The sequence below is a fragment of the Dreissena polymorpha genome, chromosome 2 (genome assembly GCF_020536995.1).
Source record: "Dreissena polymorpha isolate Duluth1 chromosome 2, UMN_Dpol_1.0, whole genome shotgun sequence".
NCBI lineage: Eukaryota > Metazoa > Mollusca > Bivalvia > Myida > Dreissenidae > Dreissena > Dreissena polymorpha.
The window spans coordinates 118237966-118263508 of NC_068356.1; the positions used below are offsets into that span (position 1 = coordinate 118237966).

Sequence of the window (25543 nt, forward strand, 5' to 3'; positions counted from 1 at the left end):
CGAAAGAGAGATCGAGTCCAAGGTATTAAGCATCAGAGACAGATTCAAGAGCCTGGTCATGGAGAAAGTATCTGTGTTTAATGACGTTGTGTTTCCTTGTGGTGTTTAGGACCTGGCATTTGGATGGGTTAAATTCCATGTCCCACTCTTGTTCCCATTCCTGTAGCTTGTCAAGGTCTTGTTGCCGGGATGCACAATCTGAAAGAGAGTTGACAGTAAGGTAAATAGCCGTATCGTCTGCAAAAAGGCGAACGTCGGATTTGGTGACGGAAGAAGGGAGTTGATTTATATGGATCAGAAAGAGAAGTGGTCCAAGGACAGGGCCTTGGGGGACACCAGAGGTTACTGTGACTTCTGTGGAGCACTCACCATCCAATACGACTTTCTGACTTCTACGAAAGAGGAAGGAACTTGTCCAGTCTAGAACCTGAGAGGAGATGCCATATTCTTGGAGGAGATAGAGGAGTTTAAGATGGTTCACCTTGTCAAAGGCCTTACTGAAGTCAAGAAGGATGAGATCAGTTTGGCGGCCTGCTGCGAGGTTGTTAACAAGCTGGTCCGTTAACTCAATAAGTTGTGTCTCACAGGAGCGTCGGTCTCAAAAGCCATGCTGGAGTTCATACAAGATGTTGTGGATGTTGAAGTGCTTGGAAAGGTGAGAAGCAACTACATGCTCAAGGGTTTTACAGAGGATACAGGTCAAAGAGATAGGACGATAGTTTGCCGGGTCACTGGTGTCTCCTTTTTTATAGACAGGGCATACATTTGCCTTGGTCCATTCACGTGGGATCTCACTAGTTGACAAATCATTAAAGGAAACTACTGTAATGCTCTGGTGTTTCATACAAAGATTCACAAATTGATGAATCATATGATAGACTTCAGCATACAACTAGCTTTCTTTCAAAAATGTGTATGTTAATAAACAGATAACAAAATGCAAACTTCTTGTTTCGTTTGCCACACCAGCGATACCGTAGATCTTGAATAACGGCGGTATTAGTTATTATATTTTCTAGTTCTTATTGACTTAAAGTGAGTGAACATTTCTACATAAATGGTCATTTGATGCGTGGTTTGTTATAATTATAAAATTAACATTTTAATCAATCATCATTCGTGATTTGTAACAACGGCATGGATTTGATAAGCTGTAGATCTACTCAGAACCAAATTTTCTGTCCGTAAGTAAAACAAAATGTCATGAAATCGTACAAAAAAGCCCCTTAATAAACTAAATTATGCTCGATTGGTCATTGTCGGCTCGGGTACTACTTACACGTACCCCGGGTACTCGTGAGTACATTTACATGTACCCCGGGTACGATAAATATACTTAAACGTACCCGGGAATTTTAACGCTAAATCGGTCGTTGTCGGCTATTTTTATGCCCCCTTCAAAAAAGAGGGGGTATATTGCTTTGCTCATGTCGGTCTGTCGGTCTGTCTGTCTGTCTGTCGGTCGGTCCGTCCACCAGGTGGTTGTCAGATGATAACTCAAGAACGCTTGGGCCTAGGATCATGAAACTTCATAGGTACATTGATCATGACTGGCAGATGACCCCTATTGATTTTGAGGTCACTAGGTCAAAGGTCAAGGTGACTCGAAATAGTAAAATGGTTTTTGAATGGTAACTCAAGAATGCATACGCGGCCAACAGGGCACACTCTGAACAATATTACTGAAGCAACTGGTCTGTAATCCTAAATCTATAATTATCAGTCCAATGAAACATCATCCTTTTAGTAAAATACAGTGGATCAGTAAAAATATTATCAGAACATGAGACATTTTTTGTATATTTTGTATATTAAATATTGTGTTAATGTTTAATTTTGTTGCTTAATATAAATATAAGCAGGACAGGGGAGGTAATACACTATTATATCTTTCTTATATACAGGGAAAACAAATGCAATAAGTTTTTGTTACAGCATTTGCCTCCCTTGTAATATATTTAAATCTTACCAAATGTAAGGCTAACTGCATTTTTGTAATGCATTGTATCAATAACCAGCACCACCACCACCACCACCACCACCACCACCACCACCACCACCACCACCACCACCACCACCACCACCACCACCACCACCACCACCACCACCACCACCACCACCACCACCACCACCACCATCACCACCACCACCACCACCACCACCACCACCACCACCGTTGTTCACAGTGACAAAAAACGTATTCACACAATGGCTACTACTACAACTTATAGCCCATATAGGGGTCATGCATGTTTTACAAACAGCCCTTGTTTTAAATTAATTATTTTCAGATTCATGTCAATTTTCTGTTAAATGGCCTCTATATTATCGAAGCTCATACTTAAAAGCATATTGATGCAGTTTTTTTAAGAGAAGCTTTTTTAAGATAAAGATACCCTTTTACGGTAATCGGTAGCACGTTTTACAACATCCGATCTTGGGCGGGAAAACAACTCGGGTACAGTCTTAAATCGACCGGATACGTTTAAGTATATTTACTTAACCCAGGGTACATGTAAATACATTTGTATACTTAAGGGTATCCAGGGTACATATAACAGAGGGGGTAATCACGTGACAAACAAGATGTTTTATTTTTTTATTCCGCTCACTTTCCAGCCATATTAGGAAGAAATTTACTGGCTTTTATTTCATAGTAATATTCGCTCTACATCTCTACTTTACTCGGTGCGAAATTTCTTAGCGGGATGACCTAATTAGGGCTCCACTAAGAAACTTTGCGGGAAGTAAAGTCGAGATATAAAGCGAATTTAAATACGAAATAAGCGCTAATCACCTTTTTACTGATATTGCTGGAAAGTGAGCGTCATTTAAGGATAAACAGAAGTAATAAAGGGTATTAAACGGCGAAAAATAACCGTTTTGGTATAGACGTCGCCATCTTGACTATCACGTGATTACCCCCTCTGTATAAGTAGTACCCGAGCCGACAATGAACAATCGAGCGGATCCGTGGTCTAGTGGTAACACACTGGCTTCACAATCCAGAGATCGCTGGTTCGATCCCCCGCTGCACCTAACCTACTAACTCGTCTTTCGCATGAGACGTTAAACCGAGGTGCAGTGTACTAGGTGCTATACACCGGGCACTAAAAGACCCAGGGTCACCTCTGGAACGGGGTGTCTTCTGTATCTTGCGCTATCCCCCGTAACCAACTAACACGTCTTTCTGGGGGCGATGGCCATATGGGAGACAATCCCGATGCACTCGATAAAAAAACAACAACAACAACAACAAATGAAAAATCGAACCTAAATTACAGTATACTGCGGATACCGCGTATCGTGTGTCAAGCTTTTGTCTTCAAATATTTTTTTAAATCTTAATAAATCAAAGAAAACACATCGGTTCGCTGTAATTTTATCCATTTTGTGAAGAACTTAAGTTCTATTATAATATGATGGAACATTTTATCTCGATATCGGCTGGGTTCTGCTTACGGTCGGACGCCATTTTGTTTGCTACGAAGAGTACTGCGTATCGGTGTAATAACGCTTAGCCGCTATGTAGATTACTAGCATAAAGGACTTGTCTTTGGTGTACTAAATTAGATTAATTGTTAGTTAAATAAAATACATAACAGTTTGCCTTTTATTTCAGTAGTATGCATATTTGTATGTTTAAAAATATATAGAATATGTGCATTTTATCAAAACATAACACAATGAACCAAACATTATTACATATAAAAACAACGACAACTTAGCAATAATTTTGAACTTTCTAGTCCTCTAATGTCAGTATTGTTTAACAATTTTTACGTCTACTTCTCTTCAGATCAAATTTGACGATAGAGTGCAACTGAAAATAAAATTAAAAAAACATTAATTCGAAACACCCAGGACAAATATACGAGAAAACAACATTTTATTTCAATTAAATGGTATGAAGTTTGAGCGAGTAATAGTAATCGTAGCAGCATGCCCATATATGCAAAATACAGCACCGTCTAAAGGTGGGTTCCCGCTGCCGATCCGATCAACTCGATCATCCCGATCACCTAAATTTCCCGACCAAACCCGACCAAGCTCGACTAGAAAGGGTATACACGACTTCTTTTCGACCTCTTGTCGATAACACACGACCCCCACACGACTCATTCACGACGTCCACTCAACCACTCAACCATCTTTCCGATTTCCGCTCAATCATCTCGACCTATACGCGAGCCCTATACGATCTCAGCTCGACCGCCACCAGATCTTTACACGACCAGATCGTGATGGTCGTACTACAGTCGTACAAAGTCTCGAACGGTCGTGTATTGAAACTTTGAGAATAAAAACTTTAAACATTGTTTTTCACTAATCACTTTAATCATCATGGAGATTGAACAATTACAGTTGTGGGCCAGACGGTTAGAGCTCCAGAGAGACAGGGCCATGGCTGTATTAGAGTTAGAGGAGAAGGAAACCGCCCAGGTGCGTAGGCGTAGGCAGGAAAGTGTGAGTTAAGCAGTATGAGCAACTACTACCATTGTGTACACACCGGTCTTACTGACCTGTGTAAATGCGCGCTAAGAATTGTGGGAAACGGACTATTTCCAGCATGGCGCTGGTAAACATAAAAAACACGGAAGTGAAATATGGTTATTAATTATTATCAAAAATAGGCCCTTTTGGTCCGCGGACCATGTAAAATTTTGTATAGGAACAGAACTATATATTATTGAAATTATATTTTAAAATGTGCATTAGGCCCGGTCCTTCACATTCAAAAAAATTGAAGAAAGTAGTCCGGATGTAAATAAATATCAACTTCGGTTTATTCCGTCTGTTTCCGGAAACTAGAAAAATGTACACATGATCTATAATCTGTTTCTGAAAATACTACAGTTTATTCTGTCATTATTTAAAATAAACTTACCTTATTTGCCTTTCCAATTAATTCCCATAAAGCATCTATTGTTTATAAACCTCCCGCCGATGTTGTCGTGTTTCCATCTCAAATACAACTGCATGTCAGTGAAAATAATATCATCTTATCTAAACATGAAACCCCATTAAACCTTGACCGAAAACATTTAAACTGTGAACTGCGGTTTACACCCATAACGCAGTGTGGTGTATTAACTGCATGCTCCGTCGAAGCCCAATAGCAATGCAAGCCTTAGATTATTTGGTCCGCGCTATGGTAATTCTGCAGCAAGCGGACCAAAAGAGTTCCTCGCCTCTATATATTCTCCTGTTAATTAGTCTGCCCATTCATAATACTTGAAAATGTTAATAATTTCATTTTAAAATCCTTAAGACACTTCCCTCCAAAAAAAAAACAAGCCCCAGTTTTATAAATATGACCCCCCCCCAAAGAAACCCTCTTTCCGGAAAGTTCCTCTCCTTGCATGATGAATAAATGATGGATGTAAAAGCATTGCGCTCGCTATATATATACTCCCGTTATTTGGTCCGGACCAAAAGAGTTCTGTGCCTCTTTATATACTCCCGTTATTTGGTCCGCTCATTCAAAATACTTGAAAATGTTAATAATTTTATTTTAAAATGTTGAACACACTAACCCAAAAAAATACCAAGCCCAAGTTTTAAAAATATGACCCCCAAAGAAACCCTCTTTCCGGAAAGTTCCTCTCCTTGCATGATGAATTAATGTTGGATGTAAAAGCATCGCGCTCGCTATATATATACTCCCGTTATTTGGTACGGACCAAAAGAGTTCTGCGCTTCTATATATACTGCCGTTATTTGGTCCGCTCATTCAAAACACTTGAAAATGTTAATAATTTTACTTTAAAATCTTTAACACACTAACCCCCAAAAATACCAAGCCCCAATTTTAAAAATATGACCCCCCAAAGAAACCCTCTTTCCGGAAAGTTCCTCTACTTGCATGATGAATAAATGTTAGATGTAAAAGCATCGCGCTCGCTATATATACTCCCATAATTTGGTCCGGGCCAAAAGAGTTCTGCGCCTCTATATATACTCCCGTTATTTGGTCCGGTCATTCAAAATACTTGAAAATGTTAATACTATTATTTTAAAATATTTAACATACTAACCCCCAAAAATACCAAGCCCCAGTTTTAAAAATATCACCCCCAAAGAAACCCTCTTTCCGGAAAGTTCCCCCCCCCCCCTTGCATGATGAATAAATGTTGGATGTAAAAGCATCGCGCTCGCTATATATATACTCCCGTTATTTGGTCCGCAACAAAAGAGTCTGCACCTCTATAATATATTCTGATTATTTGATCCGCTTATTAAATATACAATATATGCTAATAGTTTCATTTTGCCCGGACCAAATAACGAGAGTATATTAGAACTTTTTTCTCAAAATATGTTCACTTACGGAATTAACTGCATTTCTGAAGAAAATGATGAAACAGACTATACTATCGTAATAACTATAATACTGTATTCATACGCAAACGAAAATAGGACAGAGAAAATATTATATTCTTACGCTAAAGAAAAATCAACATACTAGTTACCAAAGAAGCATCAAACATAGTTTGGTCCGCGGACCAAAAGAGGGGATAATGCCACCGGATCAGCTCTAATATATTCTTGGATTCAGGTTGTGCTTTAAAAGGAGCCACTTTTCACGCCAGTCTATTTTCGTAAGACTCACTAAAAACGTAACTAACTAAACACGTTGCAAGACTATTATCTTCGAAATAAAAAATAAATCGAAATAATAAATAAATATTTATAATTTAATACCTGCTGAAATTTGAGCACGTAAACGCTTCAAAATAAACGCTATGAACATTGCAAGGAATCTTACATGTAGGCCTAATGTGTGAGAGGATTATTCAGGGATAAAATAAAATGTACGAAGGATTTGACAATAACATTTGGAGGAGGACGTCATGGTATCTTGGGCATTTGGCACTTTCATATATCTATTTAGTAGATAATGAAAATGCTGAATGTGCTAATCGCAACATCAAAGTAAATACAGCTTTATTTTTCTTGCCATAATATTGTATGTTTTCCATTTAATATATCTGCTTATTTTTTTGCTCGGCTGTTTTCGGAGAAAACCCGAGGTATTGTCATAGCCAGCTTGTCGTCCGACGTCCGCGTCATGCTAAAACCTTTACACTGGCTCTAAAATCAAAGTGCTTCCACCTACAACTTTGAAACTTCATATGTAGATGCACCTTGATGAGTTCTACACGCCACACCAATTTTGGGGTCACTAGGTCAAAGGTCAAGGTCACTGTGACCTCTAAAAAAACACTTAAAAACTTTCATGTACTCAAAACTGCACCCGAGCGTTGGCACCCATAATGCGGTGCTCTTGATTATATATAATTTTAAAAATGTATTCATAACCAGAATAGTTCATGCATGTATAAATAAAAAGATACATGAACAGTGTGTTTTACTATTTAATAAATATGCTTTGCTTTCGTATATGCAAAACAATCAAGTCCATAAATTGTTTACTGATTTTTAAAATGTTCATGGTATCAGTGTTTCAATAATGTAGTGTTTCCTAATTATGCATTGCTTAAGATGTTTTGTTTCAAAATTGCATTTATTTTAAAGCATTTTCAGTCATTTTGCAAATTCCATGGGGTGTTTTTTGTAATAAGGTGAATTATGTTGCACATGGCGTCAAATATTAATTTATGGTCGCTGTGGTGTAGATGTTGTCCGCCTAGCAAATGGGCGTGGGTTCGATCCATACTCTGGGAGTGTTCTCATTATCGTCTCCATGGACACCAAGTACTGGTGTGCCAAGTAGTAGTAGTAGTAGTAGAGGTAGTAGAAGTACTATCAGTAGTAGTAGTTGTTGTTGTTCTTGTTGTAGTAGTAGTTAATTAATTAGCAGTAGTAGTAGTTGTAATGGTTGTGTTTTTGTTTGTATTTGTATTGAATTCTGATCATACAACACAATGATGATGCTGCTAATGATGATGATGATGATGATGATGATGAATATGATAATGCTGCTGCTGATTGTGATGATGATTATATGATGGGACTTCGATATAAGAAAATGTGTGAGGTTCAAACACGAAACCTGTTGGATAATAAAACCTCTCATTTTATGACAAAAGAGCTAGATTATAGAGTAAAAAGTATAAGTATAAAATTGGGAAAGCTACCGTTCAAGGACCATGTGGGCTTCATAAACAGCAATGCAGGAAACAGTTATATCTCTTTCAAATGCACTCAATATTGCTGTTCCAATTGATGTGCTCAGAAATGCTTCTGGATGGGCATACACCAATCAGTACTTTCCTTCAATTATTTCTTCTAAAGGCGAATTAACAACACTGTCGCCCTTAGCAGGAATTCCGGACGTCTCCCCCCAAGATGTTTCCTCCCCAGACATTCCCCCCCCCCCCACGACGATTCCTCCATAGACGTTTCCCTCCCCCCATTTTAGTTTTAGTGCTTACGTTCCCCCCCCCCCCCCAGTAAATTTATAATGGTTTGGTTGAGGTATAATCTTGATGTATTATCAAAATGATTATTTTGCTTACATGTATGTAATCTTTCATTAACTTTATTTATGAAGCAGCTTGTTTGTTGTTTTCTTTGGATTAAGAATTCATTATTTTTGTTAAACTGTATAAGGAGTGCATGTAAATCATTAGTAAGTGCATGTTGGTGTACAAGAGGAATACATGGAATATTCTCAAAATCTTACTGAGTATTTATACATGTTGTTGTTTTTAATCCAATTAAATAGGATCAATTGATGAATTATTTCAGTTAAAGTAAACTTGGGCTGGGTTGTGGAACTGTAGTTATTTGTTGTTTTTAATCCAATTAAATACGGTCAATTGGTGAATTGAAAAATGGTAAAATCACGCTTATATTAATTAAAAAAATGTTCTCATTGTAACAGTTAAATATGATAAATAAATAAACTATGTAACTGTCAAAAAATATGCATTCATTATGTATATAATCCAATTATTGGATGTTACTGATATTTTCATTTTTACTAGTAGCTAATTTATACTAATTAAAATAGAATTGCACTTTCCTTGCAAAGTATTTCATTATTAATAATATAATTAGCAAATATAATCAAAACATATTGATATTCGATTAATTCAATGATATTAATAATATTTAAATTTGCCCCAAAAAACTAGGGTAGGTAGATAGGAAGGGAATTATATTTTTTTTTAAATTATCAGTGTTGACAGTGTGAAATATTTGTATAGCTTCTTCAACTTCAGTTTTACATTTTATGACCTGCAATATATTTATGCTACTTTATTTTACTATGGTAAGTCATTTAAGTGTTATTTATTTTTCAACTATAGAATGTGCTTATCTCATATAATGAATGACTACCCCCTTTAAAGATGTCACCTAATCTAAATTCATTAATACAATAGTTATAATTGTTTTATTTTAACATACTATTCCACTAAAAATGACCATCAAAGAACATCAATGATGTGCTTTTACTAAATTTTTCAATGATCTCAATTATATAAAGAAAAATTTCTATCAGGCACTTATAAAAAATTAGATCTATTTAATTGGTAAAATTTGTTAAAGGCTTCCCTAAAAACAACCATCAAAGAACTTCAAAGCTTTGTGCTTTTACTCATGTATCCATATTTTCCCACTTGCATAATATTTCTGTTCATTTGCTAAGAACTGCCTTCAACACTTGCTGTGGTCTGACCACTTTGACAGTTATAGTCAAGCCAACACGCACTTATTCCTTGTTTGCTCAATGCATTGGTTTGGTCCATCATGATGCTGTTTAAGGGTGTCAAAATCAAACAAACTGAACAAGTCAACTTGAACTTCTCTTTCAATGCAAATAGAGCCACTTGAAATATACTTTTCCCATACCCAGTCGGCAATATAGCCACGACATCGTGTCTATTCAAAACATGCATCAGACACTCCTTCTGAAACTCTTTAAGCGGTTTTGAAAACGCTATTTCATTGCAAACTTTCGTCAATAAAGGATCCATGTTGTTACAACCGAAAGTGAAAGTACAGTTTAAAACAAATGAATAAAGAGCAAAATTGTTGAAAACTAACGAAAATTTTAATTGATACTAACATCAAACCATAAGACTGAACAAAATAACACTTACATTTTAAATCATAACAATAATGTTTACTTCTAGAACAAATTCTTCATTCATCCGCGGACTTCTTTGTGTCGTAGTCATAAATGCCTCCAAATGGAGGTGTGTGATGTGTCTTAGTATAGAGGTGACAATAACGTAAGGACGTCACCATCTATGTATAGAATGCAACTACTACAGGAGCTCAACAGAGACTACCCAAAAGGAAAGTTATGTGTATGGTCGAATAGCAATGGGGAAGTGATTGTGTACTGTCGAGTAGCAGTCTAGTATATCTGTACATCAAATCGAATAGAGGTCGAGTGGATCGTGTTGCGATCTAAAACAACTCGGGTAGAGGTCGAGCGGATCGGGAACAGATCGTGTAAAAGATGTTAATCCGATCGCCACACAATTGCTTTACGATCAACTCGATCTTCTACTCGACTAATACACGACCACTTCCCGAGCGCTTCTCGATCCATTTCCTACTCGACCGCTACTCGATATTTTTTGACATGTCAAAAAATATCGGGTAGGAAGCCCGACCAAAGCCGACCTACCCGACCTCGACCACTCATGCCGACCGAACCAGACCAGTATCCGACCGCTTGGTCGGGCTTGATCGAGTTGATCTGATCGGCAGTGGGAACCCAGCTTAACACACGCATCACATTGTGACGTCATTTTACTATGGCATGTTTCTATTCGGTAAAATAGCAATCGAAAATCGTGAAATACTTTCTCAATCCTTAACAAAACGTATGCAACTGTGCACGATTTTGAAACTGACATCGTATTATATTATAAAGGAGAACATAGCAACCAGTAGACAGGCCATTTAACGGATATTTCGTGTTTATAATATCGGAACTAAGAAGTTTTGGGGCAGATATTCGGCTTTTTTTGGATTACATCGATACGTCGTACCCACCGATTCGCAGTAAACGCCACCGTTCCGTCGAATTAGGGTTATCAGGGTACTTTATAAGTCATTTGTGTTACAAAGAGCAGTGACATTCTAGTACGAGGAAATTGATATTCGCACTCGTTTCATAGTTCTTCTGAGACTGTGCAGGGCGCAATCGTTAGAGGAGAAGTTTGAGCGCCTTCAAACTCAAGGTCAATGAGCTATGTGAGCAGGTCAGGTCAATGATCAGGTCTCAATGGAGAATCACGTGCACGATCGCTCTGTAGCGTAATCTAAGTGTGCACGTGCTGTTTATTACACTAGTAAACGATTTCGTTTTTCATTCAAATTAAACTAGACTAAGCTATACCGGTAAGTTTAGTGCTCAAGAGCACATTATAATGGTGGTTGATTTTTTTCATATCATTCTGGTGTGTTGGTGGGTTTGAAGGGCTGCAAAAATCCATAACAACAACTATACGCCAACGAGAAATGAAGGTACTTGTCATTTTGGCGTGCCCACGTGTTTCAAACCCGCCAACACACCAGACAGACAAATTAAGAGCACCAATACGTAACAATTGAAACCGGTAGAATAACACAGCGACCTCTAGTTTTGTCTCCCATTAATTTCCGCGCTTGTACCTTAAATTGGCCGCTTTAGATTGTGTTTTCGTGTTTGAAAAGCGCAAAAACGCCAGAACAACAGAAGTGCGCTCCGACGTTCACGGTCATTTAGAAATTAATAATTTTTTTCGTGATGGTGCATTCTTTGCGAATTGCGATATTTTGTCATATGAAACGTAAGGACGACACACAATTGTCATAATTGTCGTGTCGACGCGCTATATTTAACATGTCGTTCTGGTGCCTTATCGTTTTGGTGCCCCGACGTGAATAGGAATGCCATACTACGCGAGACAGAGCCGAACACAGTTCGATCAATAAACATATATCTATTAACTGTTTATTGAAATATATTAAAGTGATACAATTGGACGGTGTATCGAATGTCAAAATGTCAAGGCTACACCATTTCACGCCTATGTTCATACTGACATAAGTATATGTAGTAGCTCTAATCTGTTATCATGATGGTCCAGATGAGGTAAATTATAAATCAGCAATAAAATTTCGAACACAATTTAAAAATGCTTTCTTACAACAAGACAGGGGCTCTCTGAGTACTAGTTATCTGAATATTTATACTACTGGAATTTGCATCCCTACCTTGTTTTACTAACTGCAGAATAAATTGAATCCTTGTTCAGTTGATCTTCTAACATATTTTTATAGATGTTTGGATCAATATGCAATGCCTCCTGCTAAATATGAAACATAAGAGCCGTGTCGTGTCACAGTTGAAAGTAATCTTCTGCTATGTAAATTAATATTGACCCATAGGGAATGGTCAGTTAAGAAAAAATGTTTTAAAAAGACATTTGGAAAAAAAGCAGCACTTACCGATGTGTTACATTCAATAACGTTTAATTGGAAAAACCCAACAAAGTCACTAGATCCTGCACCCTGCACCAGTACATACCAAATGCGAAATATTGTTGTTTCAAGTTTAGGTTGTTGATTTAACTTTAGTTTGTATTTGTACGTGCGCGTGTTAGTGTACACTCTAAAAATTAAAATCATAATAGGAATACATTTTTTACTGACATCAGTAATTTCATCTCATATAAAACAATTTTCTGAGAAAAGGAAAAACAAGAGGGCATGATAAAAGGCCTAGCTTAAGTTGCTCAAAATAGATAAGTAAGAGTTATTTAGTTATTGTTTGTTTGTTTTTTAAATTAATTGTGGTTAAAATGTAGTAGTTTTTTTTCTTACATACTTGAAAGAATTTAAAACAAACATACGTTTTTTTTCCATGCCAAATACCAAAACCTAGGACCTTGCTGTGGGAAGATTTTGCCATGTACATATAAGGGAAACGAGTTGCCCCCAAAACGGGGCCCATTTTGACCACAGGGCATGATTCGAACAAACATGGTAGGGGACAACCGTATGATATTTAGTAACACATATCAAACCTCTCAGCCTTAGGATGTCAGAAGATATTTTCTATTTTGTTTTTTACAAAAGAAGACCAAGTATGTTTAAATTTGTACAATTGTTGAATGAGACTAGAAAATCTGTATTGATACGTCTAGCTAATTTTTGTATAAAGCATTTAAACTTAGAGCCGAAAATTTATAGTCTTATGAGAGAATAGTTTTTTCCCCAAAATTGTGATTTTGTAAATAATTTATAACTGTATAATGTCTATATTTTATTTTTCTCAATCACTAACGGATCATAATCATTTACTTAACTTTGTTTAACAATTAAGAGCCTTCTCTTTCATATTGCATTCTCACAAAGATCATCTATGTGTAAAAATGCATAAACATTTGTTGTTAGTTTGACACATGTGTATGTTTATGTATTTATGATTGATTTATTGTTTTTGACGATGAGCTGTATATGCTTAAGTCGCAAATAAACTATCTGTTCTGTTCTGTTCTGTATATACATGTACATATATGGGAAACAAGTAATCCTCACGGCAAGGCTAGGGCCATTATTTGCACAAATTTGGAAGAGGACCAACAGACAATAATACATGCCAAATACAAAATATACAAAATCTCTGGGAAATGTGGTTTTTATTGGAGAATTTTGTTTTAGTCTCCTCTACATGTATATGTATATAAGATGAAATAGAAACCCCAAAGGCGGAGCGAAGTTGAGCCCAAGTGATATGATTTTAAAATTTGCTAGAGGACCGCTATGAAATGTTAAATGCCATTCACAAACCTATTAGTCTTGTGTTTTCAGAGGATACGATTTCCGAAGTTTAAACTATTTACATATCAGAATAACAAGTTAACCCAAGGACGTGGCAAATCACAGTGATATGATTTTAGCACTTTCGGGTCTTTTCGTTTTAGAGAAGAATATGTTTAAGTTATATTCTACATGTCTTTATAAATTATGTTACCCATTGGCATTGGGCATTTTTGTACCCAATGGGAATGATCATTACTGATAATGAACATAAACTTTGTTATTTGGAAGCACGTGACCCAGATTTGAAATTAGCCTGGATGTTTTCCACATACACATTCAGAGTTTCAGTAAAGTTTGATGAACACTTGTGCCTCTAGAGTGCTAACAAACTAATACTTGACGGCACACACCGCACGCGAGGCATAGGATGAACACAACAGCTCACCATGAGCAAGTAGTCTTCAGCTGAACTAAAATGTGGATTCTAGAATGGAAACGAGCTAAAGTTGATGAAGCAAACCCACAAAAGCCGAACATACGGTGATCACAATTGCACACTGTGTGCTCAAGTGAGATAAAATACAACAATTAATGACTTATATTAAAACATAATGCATAATCCATTTTAATTGTGTTTTTTTGTGACATTGTGACAAATATGCAAGATCATTATGTCCTTATGTTTAGTTTTATAATGCTGCATCATTAGAATGCATGAGCAGCATGATATTTTATCAATATTTGTGTAAACGAAATTTTATCATATACAAATTATCTTCATATTTATCTTGGAAAAGTCTTGTAAGTTTTGTCTTCTTATGCATCGTAGGTGCCTTACCAATCATTGTGTTGAATATCCCTTGTTATTCTTATGGATTTTACCCAATGTGGAATTTTCTTGACAACTGCACCATCAGTTGTTGTCTTTTACATCCCCAGTGCTCCAACATACAAGCGCCCACCCTTAATTGTAGCCATTTCACATTTTGTAGCCATTTCACATTTTAGTCCTGAAAACAGGCATTTTGTTTAAAAACAAACAATCCACGTATGAGTGTAAAGATAAAAAATAAATATAACAAACATACGAAAAAATATGTAAGTTCGTTTAAACCAATTATAAATGTGCACATTTAAAATGTTAGGAACGTTAAATAGCATACCATGGTTATGGAATTATATCGAAAAATAATCGGGCTTGTTAACAAAATGTACTAAATTATATTTAATCACAATGCCACAAATGTGCGCCTAGAATAGACTAGCATATGTCACCATCATTTCCATTATCATAAGTCGAATTGTAAAAAAAACATGGTTATCACGGATAGCAAAATCATCCGATATTATCAAGTTTCTGTACAATAAATATCTTCGAAATGTGTTTTTTCAAGTATCACTTTTGGAATCAGTATTCGCCATGATGTCTGTTACAGGGTCTATTTTGAATTTCGAACCGTGTCTTCAAAGGGTTTGTCAAGGGATTTTTTGGGTCGAATTGCAAGTTTTCTACACTATTTGATTAGTTACAACCTAGGTGGAGAATTCGGCAACTTGCTGATGGTATGGCGTCAAGCCTAGCTGTGATAACTGCTGTTATCAGAGGAGCACAGTACGCAATCATACATCACTTCCCATTAGGCAAAGTAGGCAACTGCTATTGGCCACGCGACTTTTAGAATTATGTTTAGTTACTTACTTAGCCAAATCTAATGACTTGACAAAGACGATTATTTTATATCAATGTTATGTCCGATTATAAGCTTGAAATAGTCTAACCAAGTCACACTCACTGATTTTGTTATCATGTAATTGCAAAACCATGAAGTTTTGTTGCGCCATTGCACTGTAGTAGGTCTAGGCCGGCTAGGGACCTGGGGCGTGGGCCCTACAAGTTTCACTGCCAATGGGCCTCCACAGTGCTTAATCGGCACTGGTGGCCTAAAGTTCAGTGTTGCGTTGCCGACTCTATACTGGGTGGGGGAGCGTATCGCTTGCATCCAATCATTGGGTACCAAATCATAGACTGTGAGCTTAATTGGCGATTGTGATTTTGGAAGTAAATACTTTTGTGTATTTTAATAAGAGACTCGTATGTATGTGCCGTTGTTATTAATATGTTATTGATATGAATGTTGAGCACATGTGCAACGACAAGCAAGTTTTCATTTTACGTGTAATACCTTTGTGCAATGACTTCGGTGTTAATGTAAATAATTTCGCTCATCTAAATTTACTGAGGAGGTAACACTTCGCTTGCCCCATCAAATATACAAACTTAGTATGTATGTAGTAGCGCACATATTTTAGGTAGTCGTGTAGTTCTTCTTTTATTCCACACAGCAAACATGCATTCCCATTAACGATTTGTCTCTGTATTCCATATCAAATGCATTACTGTACGAACGTTAAGTCCAATGCAGTACGGTAAGTTGAAATAACGTTAATGTAATATATGGTGTATTATACAAAGATTCACAAATTAATGAACAATAGTTAAGCATGCAACTAGCGTTCGTTCATAAATGTACATTTGAATGCTCTGATAACAAAATGCAAACTCCTAGCAGCATTAACATCACCAGCGACACTGTAGATCTTTAAGGAGTATCGTCTTGTCTTCTATTTCTTGTTTACTCAAAGTCGGTGCAATAATATATTACTTATGAATATCATTTTATTTAAAACAAATTAATATTTTATTCTATTACCGTTCGTTATCTATAGTAACGACATTTATTGGATGATGTACTCATAACCAAATTTTCTGCGGGGTTGTTGCAAAGAATGTCCTGCAAATGTACAGAGATAAGCTAAATTGCAAAACAAAAACGCCACCGTTTCGTTGAGAAAGTGTTATCAATGGCACAGTATGCGTCATGTGTGCTAGATATATCAACACAAGTACAAAGAACGGCGACATATTTACTACGGAGAAGATGATATTCGCAATAGTTGCCATATTTCTTGTAGGACTATGCAAGGCACAAACGTGCGAGAAGAAGGTGGAGCGCCTTCAAGCTCAGGTCAATGAGCTCAGTGAGCAGGTTAGCCGCCAGATGGCGCTAATACAGACGATGCAGGCCAGTATGCAGAGCCACGTGAACGGTCGCTCTGTAGAGAAACGTAAGTGTGCATGTGTCATTTATTACACTAATTGATTATTTCATGGTGTAGAATAATTTATCTATAGACTTCGTTGTTTGTTGAAAGAGAAAAACATTTTGGTGGTTGATTTTTACCATGGCACTTTAAGTTTGTAGGCAGCTGTTTGCAGGGGACCTAAACGATGTTAAATTTGTCTACCAGTAATTAAGTTTATGTTAACCATGTATCAGCACATTTGACAATATGGTGCATTATTTGAATTCTCTTTGTTAAAAAAATACTAGATTGTAATCCTCGCAAAACTTTCAACACAGGAATTTCGAATTGTCATTAACTGTTAAGAGTAAGTAAGTATAATTCCCAGTACAAACTATAGCACAATTTTCCCCTATTTCGTCTAATAATTTCAGATACAGTGTCAAACAAGACAAAAAATGTCATGTCAGTAAATCAATGTACATATTCCGCTTTATTGTATTGTTTTCGAAGACAAAAATTCAAAGTACATTTCAGGTGCGGAAACAGCCAGCGTGGCCTTCATGGCAACACTGGATCATACAGTGGAGGTACTTCACACTAACCAGCGCATCGGGTACAACAACGTAATGTTAAATAGCGGAGATGCATACGCCAGCAGTGGACTGTTCACTGCACCCGTAGGCGGCACATACCTGTTCGCGTTTTCAATTCACATGAATCGATTACAACAGATATTTACACAACTGATGATCAATGGGAACCCTGTGAATTCAGCCATCACCGAATCTTTCAGCAACTATGGGGACACCCAGGGTACCGCCGTGTCAATTGTGTATGTGAGTGCAGGAGAGCAGGTGTGGGTGCAGATGTTTCATGACCAACAGACGAGAATTGAGGGAAAATACGGAGGAAGTTCTTTCTGTGGCACGCTATTAGCGTAACAGTCAAGCAATGAGACTACCATTATGCCTTTGTTTCTCTCCTTACTTTGGTAACATATGCATATATTGGTAAAATTCTATTAAACAATACAAGATAAGAACGATCAGTGTTGTCGTTGACGTACTTGTAGAGGTAGCTCTATGTTGCAGTGTCCTTAAAAACAGAAAGCTGTACCAAAACACAAAGAGCCAAATGACTCTATGATGCTACATTATACTTGACGCTATTTATTTTTTTAACTTAGTGCTCACAATGTTCACTATAGCTACATAAAACATCAGGCAGCTATGCTGTTTTGTTTTCTATACAGCAAAGCAGATCGATTTATGTACTAAAAAATCATTGGAAAAATATGCCTGGAGCAAGTGTCATGAAGAATATTCAACAAGAGCACCGCATAACGGGTGCCACGCTCGGCTACGGGTGCAGTTTTGAATAAATGAAAGCTTGTCAGATTATTATTTTTTAGAGGTCACAGTGACCTTGACCTTTGACCCAGTGACCCCAAAATGGGTGTGGCGTGTAGAACTCATCAAGGTACATCTACATATGAAGTTTCAAAGTTGTAGGTGGAATCACTTTGATTTAAGAGCCAATGTTAAGGTTTAAGCACGACGCGGACGGACGTCAGACGGCGGACGACGAGCTGGCTATGACAAAACCTCGGGTTTTCTCCAAAAACGCCGAGCTAAAAATGAAATTCCTACAAGGTTTCACAATATCCGTGTTCGGAAAACTATGGCGGCTTATTCAACTTGACTTACTGGCTAATGGTTTGATCACACGGGCTCCATTTCATCAAATGAATTTTTGGTAAATATTCTGACAAAAGTTGAACACAACACGTCTCAATATGAGAACGCTGTTGTGTTCAGTTCAGCTTCAAATATAAGAATGTAAGGTATATAATTGTGTTTGAGGTAAGCATCAAGTTTAGGTAATAATCGTTTCATAATTAGAAAAAAGGGCAACCATCACATTATCGGACTTAAAACTGTTAATGTTTATTTTGTATATATGCACAACGAGTGAACAGCCGGGATTGAAGTTTGAACCACCTATGTTTAGAGGCTTTGTCCATCTCACTGTTCTTGTACCACATTGATGAGTCACACGTGCACCCCTTTATTAAACACACTGTAAACCAAAGGATGTTGCACTGTGGATACATTATGGACATGTTATCAGAAACAAATACTGTTCAAAGATTGTTTTTTGACGAATCAGCAATTAATGACTGTATGCAATAATATATTTAATCGCATTATACCAGACAATGTGTATGTTGCATTGAATAAAAAAACATGAAATTGTTAACGTAACAGTTTGCTAAATAGTCAACGGAAGTGAGAATATGTATTTACAAACAATTATTATTCAACAGTAGAGGAGAAATATGAAAATATTACGGCTGCTCTTCCAAGCAATATATGATATTATTCAATAAAAGCGCTCACATTTAACACGTTGTCTTCACTTTGAGCTAAAAATGTTGCCTCTAGAATAGTAACTAGCTAAAAGTGGATGACGCAAATTAACCGATCATATGGTGAACACAGTTGCACACTGTGTGATCTAGAGAACTTAAAATACAAATCTTATTGACTTGTAACAGAGAGCATAATATATTTTATGTTTCGTTTTGTGAGTTATTGACAACTTGTACCATATAATCATAAGCTTTTTAAAGTTGTACCATGCTGGAAGCACTTCATCCTTATCAATCATACACACACACACATGTTAACAAACTGTTATCATATTATCACAATCACAATTTTTACACGTCTCATGTGTTTGTTGTACTATCGTGCGGGTTTATTTAACATGATGTCATTTTTATTCGCTATGATTTAAGTTGACGTTTTTTTCATTCGGAACATTCGGTTTTTGTCAAAGATCTAATGGTTACGTCATACGTATTGTTCGTCGGTCAGTATTTCCGTCTGTCCGTGCGTCTGTCTGTTTGTCTGTGTTTTCTGTTTGTCCGTCTATCTGTTATTGTGTCAGTCCGTCGGTCGGTCAGTCGGTCGGTTAGTCGGTCGGTCATACAGACGGACATACGGTAAGACAGACAGACGGATGTACGGACGGAGGGAGGGACAGACGGACAGGCAGACGGAAAGACAGATGCACGGACAGACGGAAATACGGACAGACGGGCGGAGACTATTACTATATCCCCTACCGAAATTTCGGCGGGGATAATAAAGTCAGATTAACCGACAGGTTTTCACGTCGCGAAAAAGTGGTGACAACTTTTTTGGGCCAGCGCTTTGATACACAATTATCAAAAAAATATTTCTACAGAAATTTCACTGACATGAAATGTACAGCAAGTAAATATTTGAAATAAACTGTTGACTGTTACGGAATGCGAGCAACAAAGAGTGTGACTCACAATGGGAGAGCCTCAAAAGTCTTCACTAAGTAGAGCGGAAAGTTGGGATCCTTCTGAAGCATCTCCAGATCAGAGGCAGTTCCTGCTGGATTAGCATTAGTCACTCTAATCATGAGGCTATAGTGTGGTAAATTGTTGAAGCCACGAGCTTGAATCAACTAAAAGTACCATTCTACTATTACCTTGTAAACATCTTCGCACATAAAGCAAATATCTCCCCATTTTTAGTGTTGTAAATCCCCTACTACTTCTAACAATCAAAGTATAATCCATTCTATTAGAATAAGTTGACCACTGTAAAACACAGGTGTAAGTAACGTACCCTGGATAGTATTTTTTTGTTATTTATTTTTTTAAGAGCCCAATATATTCAAATAAATACATAAAATCATGTTTAATGAGAAAAAAATTGTCAAAGAGCCGTGAAAAAAAATCCCCACCCTCTGATATTGGAATCATAACAAGGTCATTAACTAGAATTTATCATAGACCTGTCTTCGCGGGCCGCAAAAATGTCAAAAGTAGCTTTAATCAAAGGCATCCATTGATCCTCCTATGGGCAATTGGACAACCTTTAAAAAAAAACTTCATTTTAAACAAATCTGTCCAGCCGTTAACTCACAGTCGGTCGAAAACCGAGCAATATTTCGAGTCCGTTTGTCAACCCGAATAAATCTTCTACAGACTTTCAAACAATATTTTTGAGTTTTTGCCCCTTAATCGATAGCTCGCGTCCTATTCCTTTAAAACAACGAGGCGTGTCAAATAATGCATACACATGCAACCACTTACCCCTTAAAACTTATTCCAATACAATCAGAATGATAAGTATTTTTCATTTATTTACATTTATTAAAACATCGTTGTTTTTGTTGATTGGATATTTATGTGCCTGGCTCTGTCCGTGTAATTCACTGCTAAGCCGGGTTCAAGAACGATGGCTACTTTCGTTTTCAAGTAAATCAAATTTAGAGTTATAACAGTTGTTGCTAAGAAAATATAACATTTTGGAATAAGTTTTTAGGGGTAAGTGGTTGCATATGCATGCATTATTTGACACGCTTCGTTGTTTCAAAGGAATAGGACGCGAGCTATCGATTAAGGGGCAAAACCTCAAAAATATTGTTTGAAAGTCTGTAGAAGATTTATTCGGGTTGACAAACGGACTCGAAATATTGCTCGGTTTTCGACGGACTGTGAGTTAACGGCTGGACAGATATTTTTGAAGTTAACTTTTTTTGAAAGGTTGTCCAATGGCCCATATGAGGATCAAGGGATGCTTTGGATTAAAGCTATTTTTGACATTTTTGCGGCCCGCGAAGACAGTTCTATAATAAAGTCTAGTTAATGACCTTGTTATGATTCCAATATCAGAGGGTGGGGATTTTTTTTTCATGGCTCTAAGTCATTTTTTTTCTCATTAAACATGATTTTATATATTTATTTGAATATATTGGGCTCCTAAAATATATTTATATGAAAAATACTATCCTGGGTACGTTACTTCCACCTGTGCTGTAAAAATGTGTCTTGCATCTGTACACAGATCACTTTATAGTGACTACATATTTCAAGTTTAAATTTATTCCTTATAGCAATGAAGAAGTAGTTCAGTCCACAAACAGTATATTTTATGCTTCTGGCATAAAAATGGCTAAAGGACAAATAACTCAGAAACATACAGATTATTGAGAATGAAAGTATCTCGCACATCTACTACATGTTGATGACATATCTTAAGTTTCAAGTTGATGGCTTCAGAAATGAGGAGAAAGTTTGCTCCGCTAACTTATAATCTTTTACGCAAACAAACCAAAAAACAGACCGAAAAACATATTGACTCCAATATACCCCCCTTGTCAAATTTTGTTTTTGGACTATAATTATCAGATAAATTGTATTAAAAAGCATTGCTAGACCTAGTGTTCCTATACTCTAAATTATTCAGATAACCTGCAAAGCAGAAATACACAACAGATATGTCCCAATGGTAGGAACCGAGAGATTTTTTCCCCATACCTGACTGTTCCTCGTCCTCTCCAGCAGCACTTGCATCCACTTTGGGCTCAACATAATCCCCCCATGCCACATGCACTATCTCTACTCACAGTGCGTGAGGCATTGCCAGCTTTTTTTACCTTACTGTTCCTCGTCCTCTCCCGAAGCACTTGCCTACACTTTGGGCTCAACATAACCCACCTGTCACCACATGTACTATCTCTACTCACAGTGCGCGAGGCATTGCCAGCTGTCTTACCTGAATGTTTCTCGTCCTCTCCTGGAGCACTTGCCTCCACCTTGGGCTCAACATAATCTCGCCTTCCACCTGCACTCTCTCTACTCACAGTTCGTGAGGCATTGCCAGCTGTCTTACCTGACTCTACCTCGTCCTCTCCGACAGCACTTGCCTCCGCCTAGGGCTCAACATAATCCCCCCCGCCACCTGCACTCTTTCTCTACTCACAGTGCGTGAGGCATTTCCAGCTGTCTTACCCGACTCTTCCTCGTCCTCTATTCCGGCACTTGCCTCCACTTTGGGGTCAACATAATTTCACTGCCACCTGCACTCTCTCTACTCACAGTGCTTGAGGCATTGCCAACTGTCTTACCTGACTGTTCCTCGTCCTCTCCTGCAGCACTTGCCTCCACATTGGGCTCAACATAATACCCTCTGCCACCTGCACTCTCTCTACTCACAGTGCGTGAGGTATTGCCAGCTGTCTTACCTGACTGTTCTTCGTCCTCTCCAGCAGCACTTGCATCCACTTTGGGCTCAACATAATCCCCCCATGCCACATGCACTCTGTCTACTCACAGTGCGTGAGGCATTGCCAGCTGTCTTACCTTACTGTTCCTCGTCCTCTCCCGAAGCACTTGCCTACACTTTGGGCTCAACATAACCCCCCTGTCACCACATGTACTATCTCTACTCACAGTGCGCGAGGCTTTGCCGACTGTCTTACCTGACTGTTCCTCGTCCTCTCCTGCAGCACTTGCCTCCACCTTGGGCTCAACATAATCCCGTCTGCCCCCTGCACTCTCTCAACTCACAGTGCGTGAGGCATTGCCAGCTGTGTTACCTGACTGTTCCTCGTTATCTCCCGCAGCACTCGCCTCTACTTTGGGCTCAACATAATCCCCCCTGCCACCTGCACTTTCTCTACTCACAGTGCATGATGAATTGCAAGCTGTCTTACCTGACTGTTCCTCGTCCTATCCCACAGCACTTGACTCCACCTTGGGCTCAACATAATACCCCCTGCCACCTGCACTCCTCCCTTTTCACAGTGCGTGAGGCATTGTCAGCTGTTTTACCTGACTGTTCCTCGTAATCTCCCGCAGCACTTGCCTCCACCTTGGGCTCAACAGAAGCCCACCTGCCACCTGCACTCTCTCTACTCACAGTGTGTGAGGCATTGTCGACTGTCTCACCTGACTGTTCCTCGTTATCTCCCACAGCACTTGCCTACACTACACCTTGGGCTCAACATAATACCGCCTGTCACCTGCACTCTTTCTACTCACAGTGCGTGAGGCATTGCCAGCTGTCTTACCTGACTGTTCTTCGTCCTCTCCCGCAGCACTTGCCTCCACTTTGGGCTCAACATAATCCCCCCTGCCACATGCACTCTCTCTACTCACAGTGCATGATGCATTGCAAGCTGTCTTACCTAACTGTTCCTCGTCCTATCCCACAGCACTTGACTCCACCTTGGGCTCAACATTATACCCCCTGCCACCTGCACCCCTCTCTACTCACAGTGCGTAAGGCATTGTCAGCTGTCTTACCTGACTGTTCCTCGTCATCTCCCGCAGCACTTGCCTCCACCTTGGGTTCACCAGAATCCCACCTGCCACCTGCACTCTCTTTACTCACAGTGTGTGAGGCATTGTCGGCTGTCTTACCTGACTGTTTCTCGTCCTCTCCTGGAGCGCTTGCCTCCACCTTGGGCTCAACATAATCTCGCCTTCCACCTGCACCCTCTCTACTCACAGTGCGTGAGGCATTGCCAGCTGTCTTACCTGACTCTTCCTCGTCCTCTCCCACAGCACTTGCCTCCCCCTAGGGCTCAACATAATCCCCCCCCTGCCACCTGCACTCTTTCTCTACTCACAGTGCGTGAGGCATTTCCAGCTGTCTAACCTGACTCTTCCTCGTCCTCTCTTGCGGCACTTGCCTCATTTTTGGGCTCAACATAATCTCACCTGTCACCTGCACTTTCTCTACTCACAGTGCACGAGGCTTTGCCAACTGTCTTACCTGACTGTTCCTCGTCCTCTCCTGCAGCACTTGCCTCAACCTTGGGCTCAACATAATCCCCTCTGCTCCCTGCACTCTCTCAACTCACAGTGCGTGAGGCATTGCCAGCTGTGTTACCTGACTGTTCCTCGTTATCTCCCGCAGCACACGCCTCCACTTTGGGCTCAACATAATCCCTCCCTGCCACCTGCACTTTCTCTACTCACAGTGCATGATGAATTGCAAGCTGTCTTACCTGACTGTTCCTCGTCCTATCCCACAGCACTTGACTACACCTTGGGCTCAACATAATACCCCCTGCCACCTGCACTCCTCTCTACTCACAGTGCGTGAGGCATTGTCAGCTGTTTTACCTGACTGTTCCTCGTAATCTCCCGCAGCACTTGTCTCCGCCTTGGGCTCAACAGAATCCCACCTGCCACCTGCACTCTCTCTACTCACAGTGTATGAGGCATTGTCGGCTGTCTCACCTGACTGTTCCTCGTCATCTCCCACAGCACTTGCCTACACCTTGGGCTCAACATTATACCGCCTGCCACCTGCACTCTCTCTACGCACAGTGCGTGAGGCATTGCCAGCTGTCTTACCTGACTGTTTCTCGTCCTCTCCTGCAGCACTTGCCTCCACCTTGCGCTCAACAGAATTCCCCGGCCACCTGCACTCTCTCTACTCTCAGTGCGCGAGGCATTGCCAGCTGTCTTACCTGGCTGTTCCTCGTCCTCTCCTGCAGCACTTGCCTCTACCCTGGGCTCAACAGAATCCCCCTGCCACCTGCACTTTCTCTAATAACAGTGCGTGATGAATTGCCAGCTGTCTTACCTTACTGTTCTTCGTCCTCTACCACAGCACTTGCTTCCACATTGGGCTTAACATAATCCTCCTGCCACCTGCACTCCCTCTACTTACAGTGCGCGAGGCATTGCCGGCTGTCTTACCTGACTGTTCCTCGTCCTCTCCCGCAGCACTTGCCTCCCCCTTGGGTTCAACATAATCACCCCTGCCACCTGCATTCTCTCTACTCACAGTGCATGAGGCATTGCCAATTGTCTTACCTGACTGTTCCTCGTCCACTCCTGCAGCACTTGCCTACACCGTGGGCTGAACATAATCTTCTC

General features: G+C 39.1%; 3 protein-coding genes across 5 annotated transcripts in view; all 3 read left to right on the top strand.

Annotated features, from left to right (window-relative positions):
- The window catches only part of LOC127868686 (G protein-activated inward rectifier potassium channel 3-like), a 318245-nt gene that overhangs the window by 140848 nt on the left and 151854 nt on the right, over positions 1-25543 (top strand). The window lies entirely within an intron of this gene.
- LOC127868700 (WD repeat domain phosphoinositide-interacting protein 4-like) overlaps positions 1-25543 on the top strand; it is a 379045-nt gene that overhangs the window by 101849 nt on the left and 251653 nt on the right. The gene's annotated exons all lie outside the window — the stretch shown is intronic.
- Positions 16577-25543, top strand: part of LOC127868704 (collagen alpha-2(VIII) chain-like) — an 82068-nt gene continuing 73101 nt past the window's right edge. The window contains exons 1-2 of one of the 3 annotated variants that reach the window (XM_052410703.1): positions 16577-16863; positions 17359-17806. In XM_052410703.1, the coding sequence (XP_052266663.1) occupies positions 16617-16863; positions 17359-17765 (654 nt within the window). In that variant the 5' untranslated portion in view covers positions 16577-16616 and the 3' untranslated portion in view covers positions 17766-17806. Of the gene's footprint in view, positions 16864-17358; positions 17873-25543 lie in introns of those variants that run through there. The other 2 variants (XM_052410701.1, XM_052410702.1) reach the window with 2 other exon arrangements.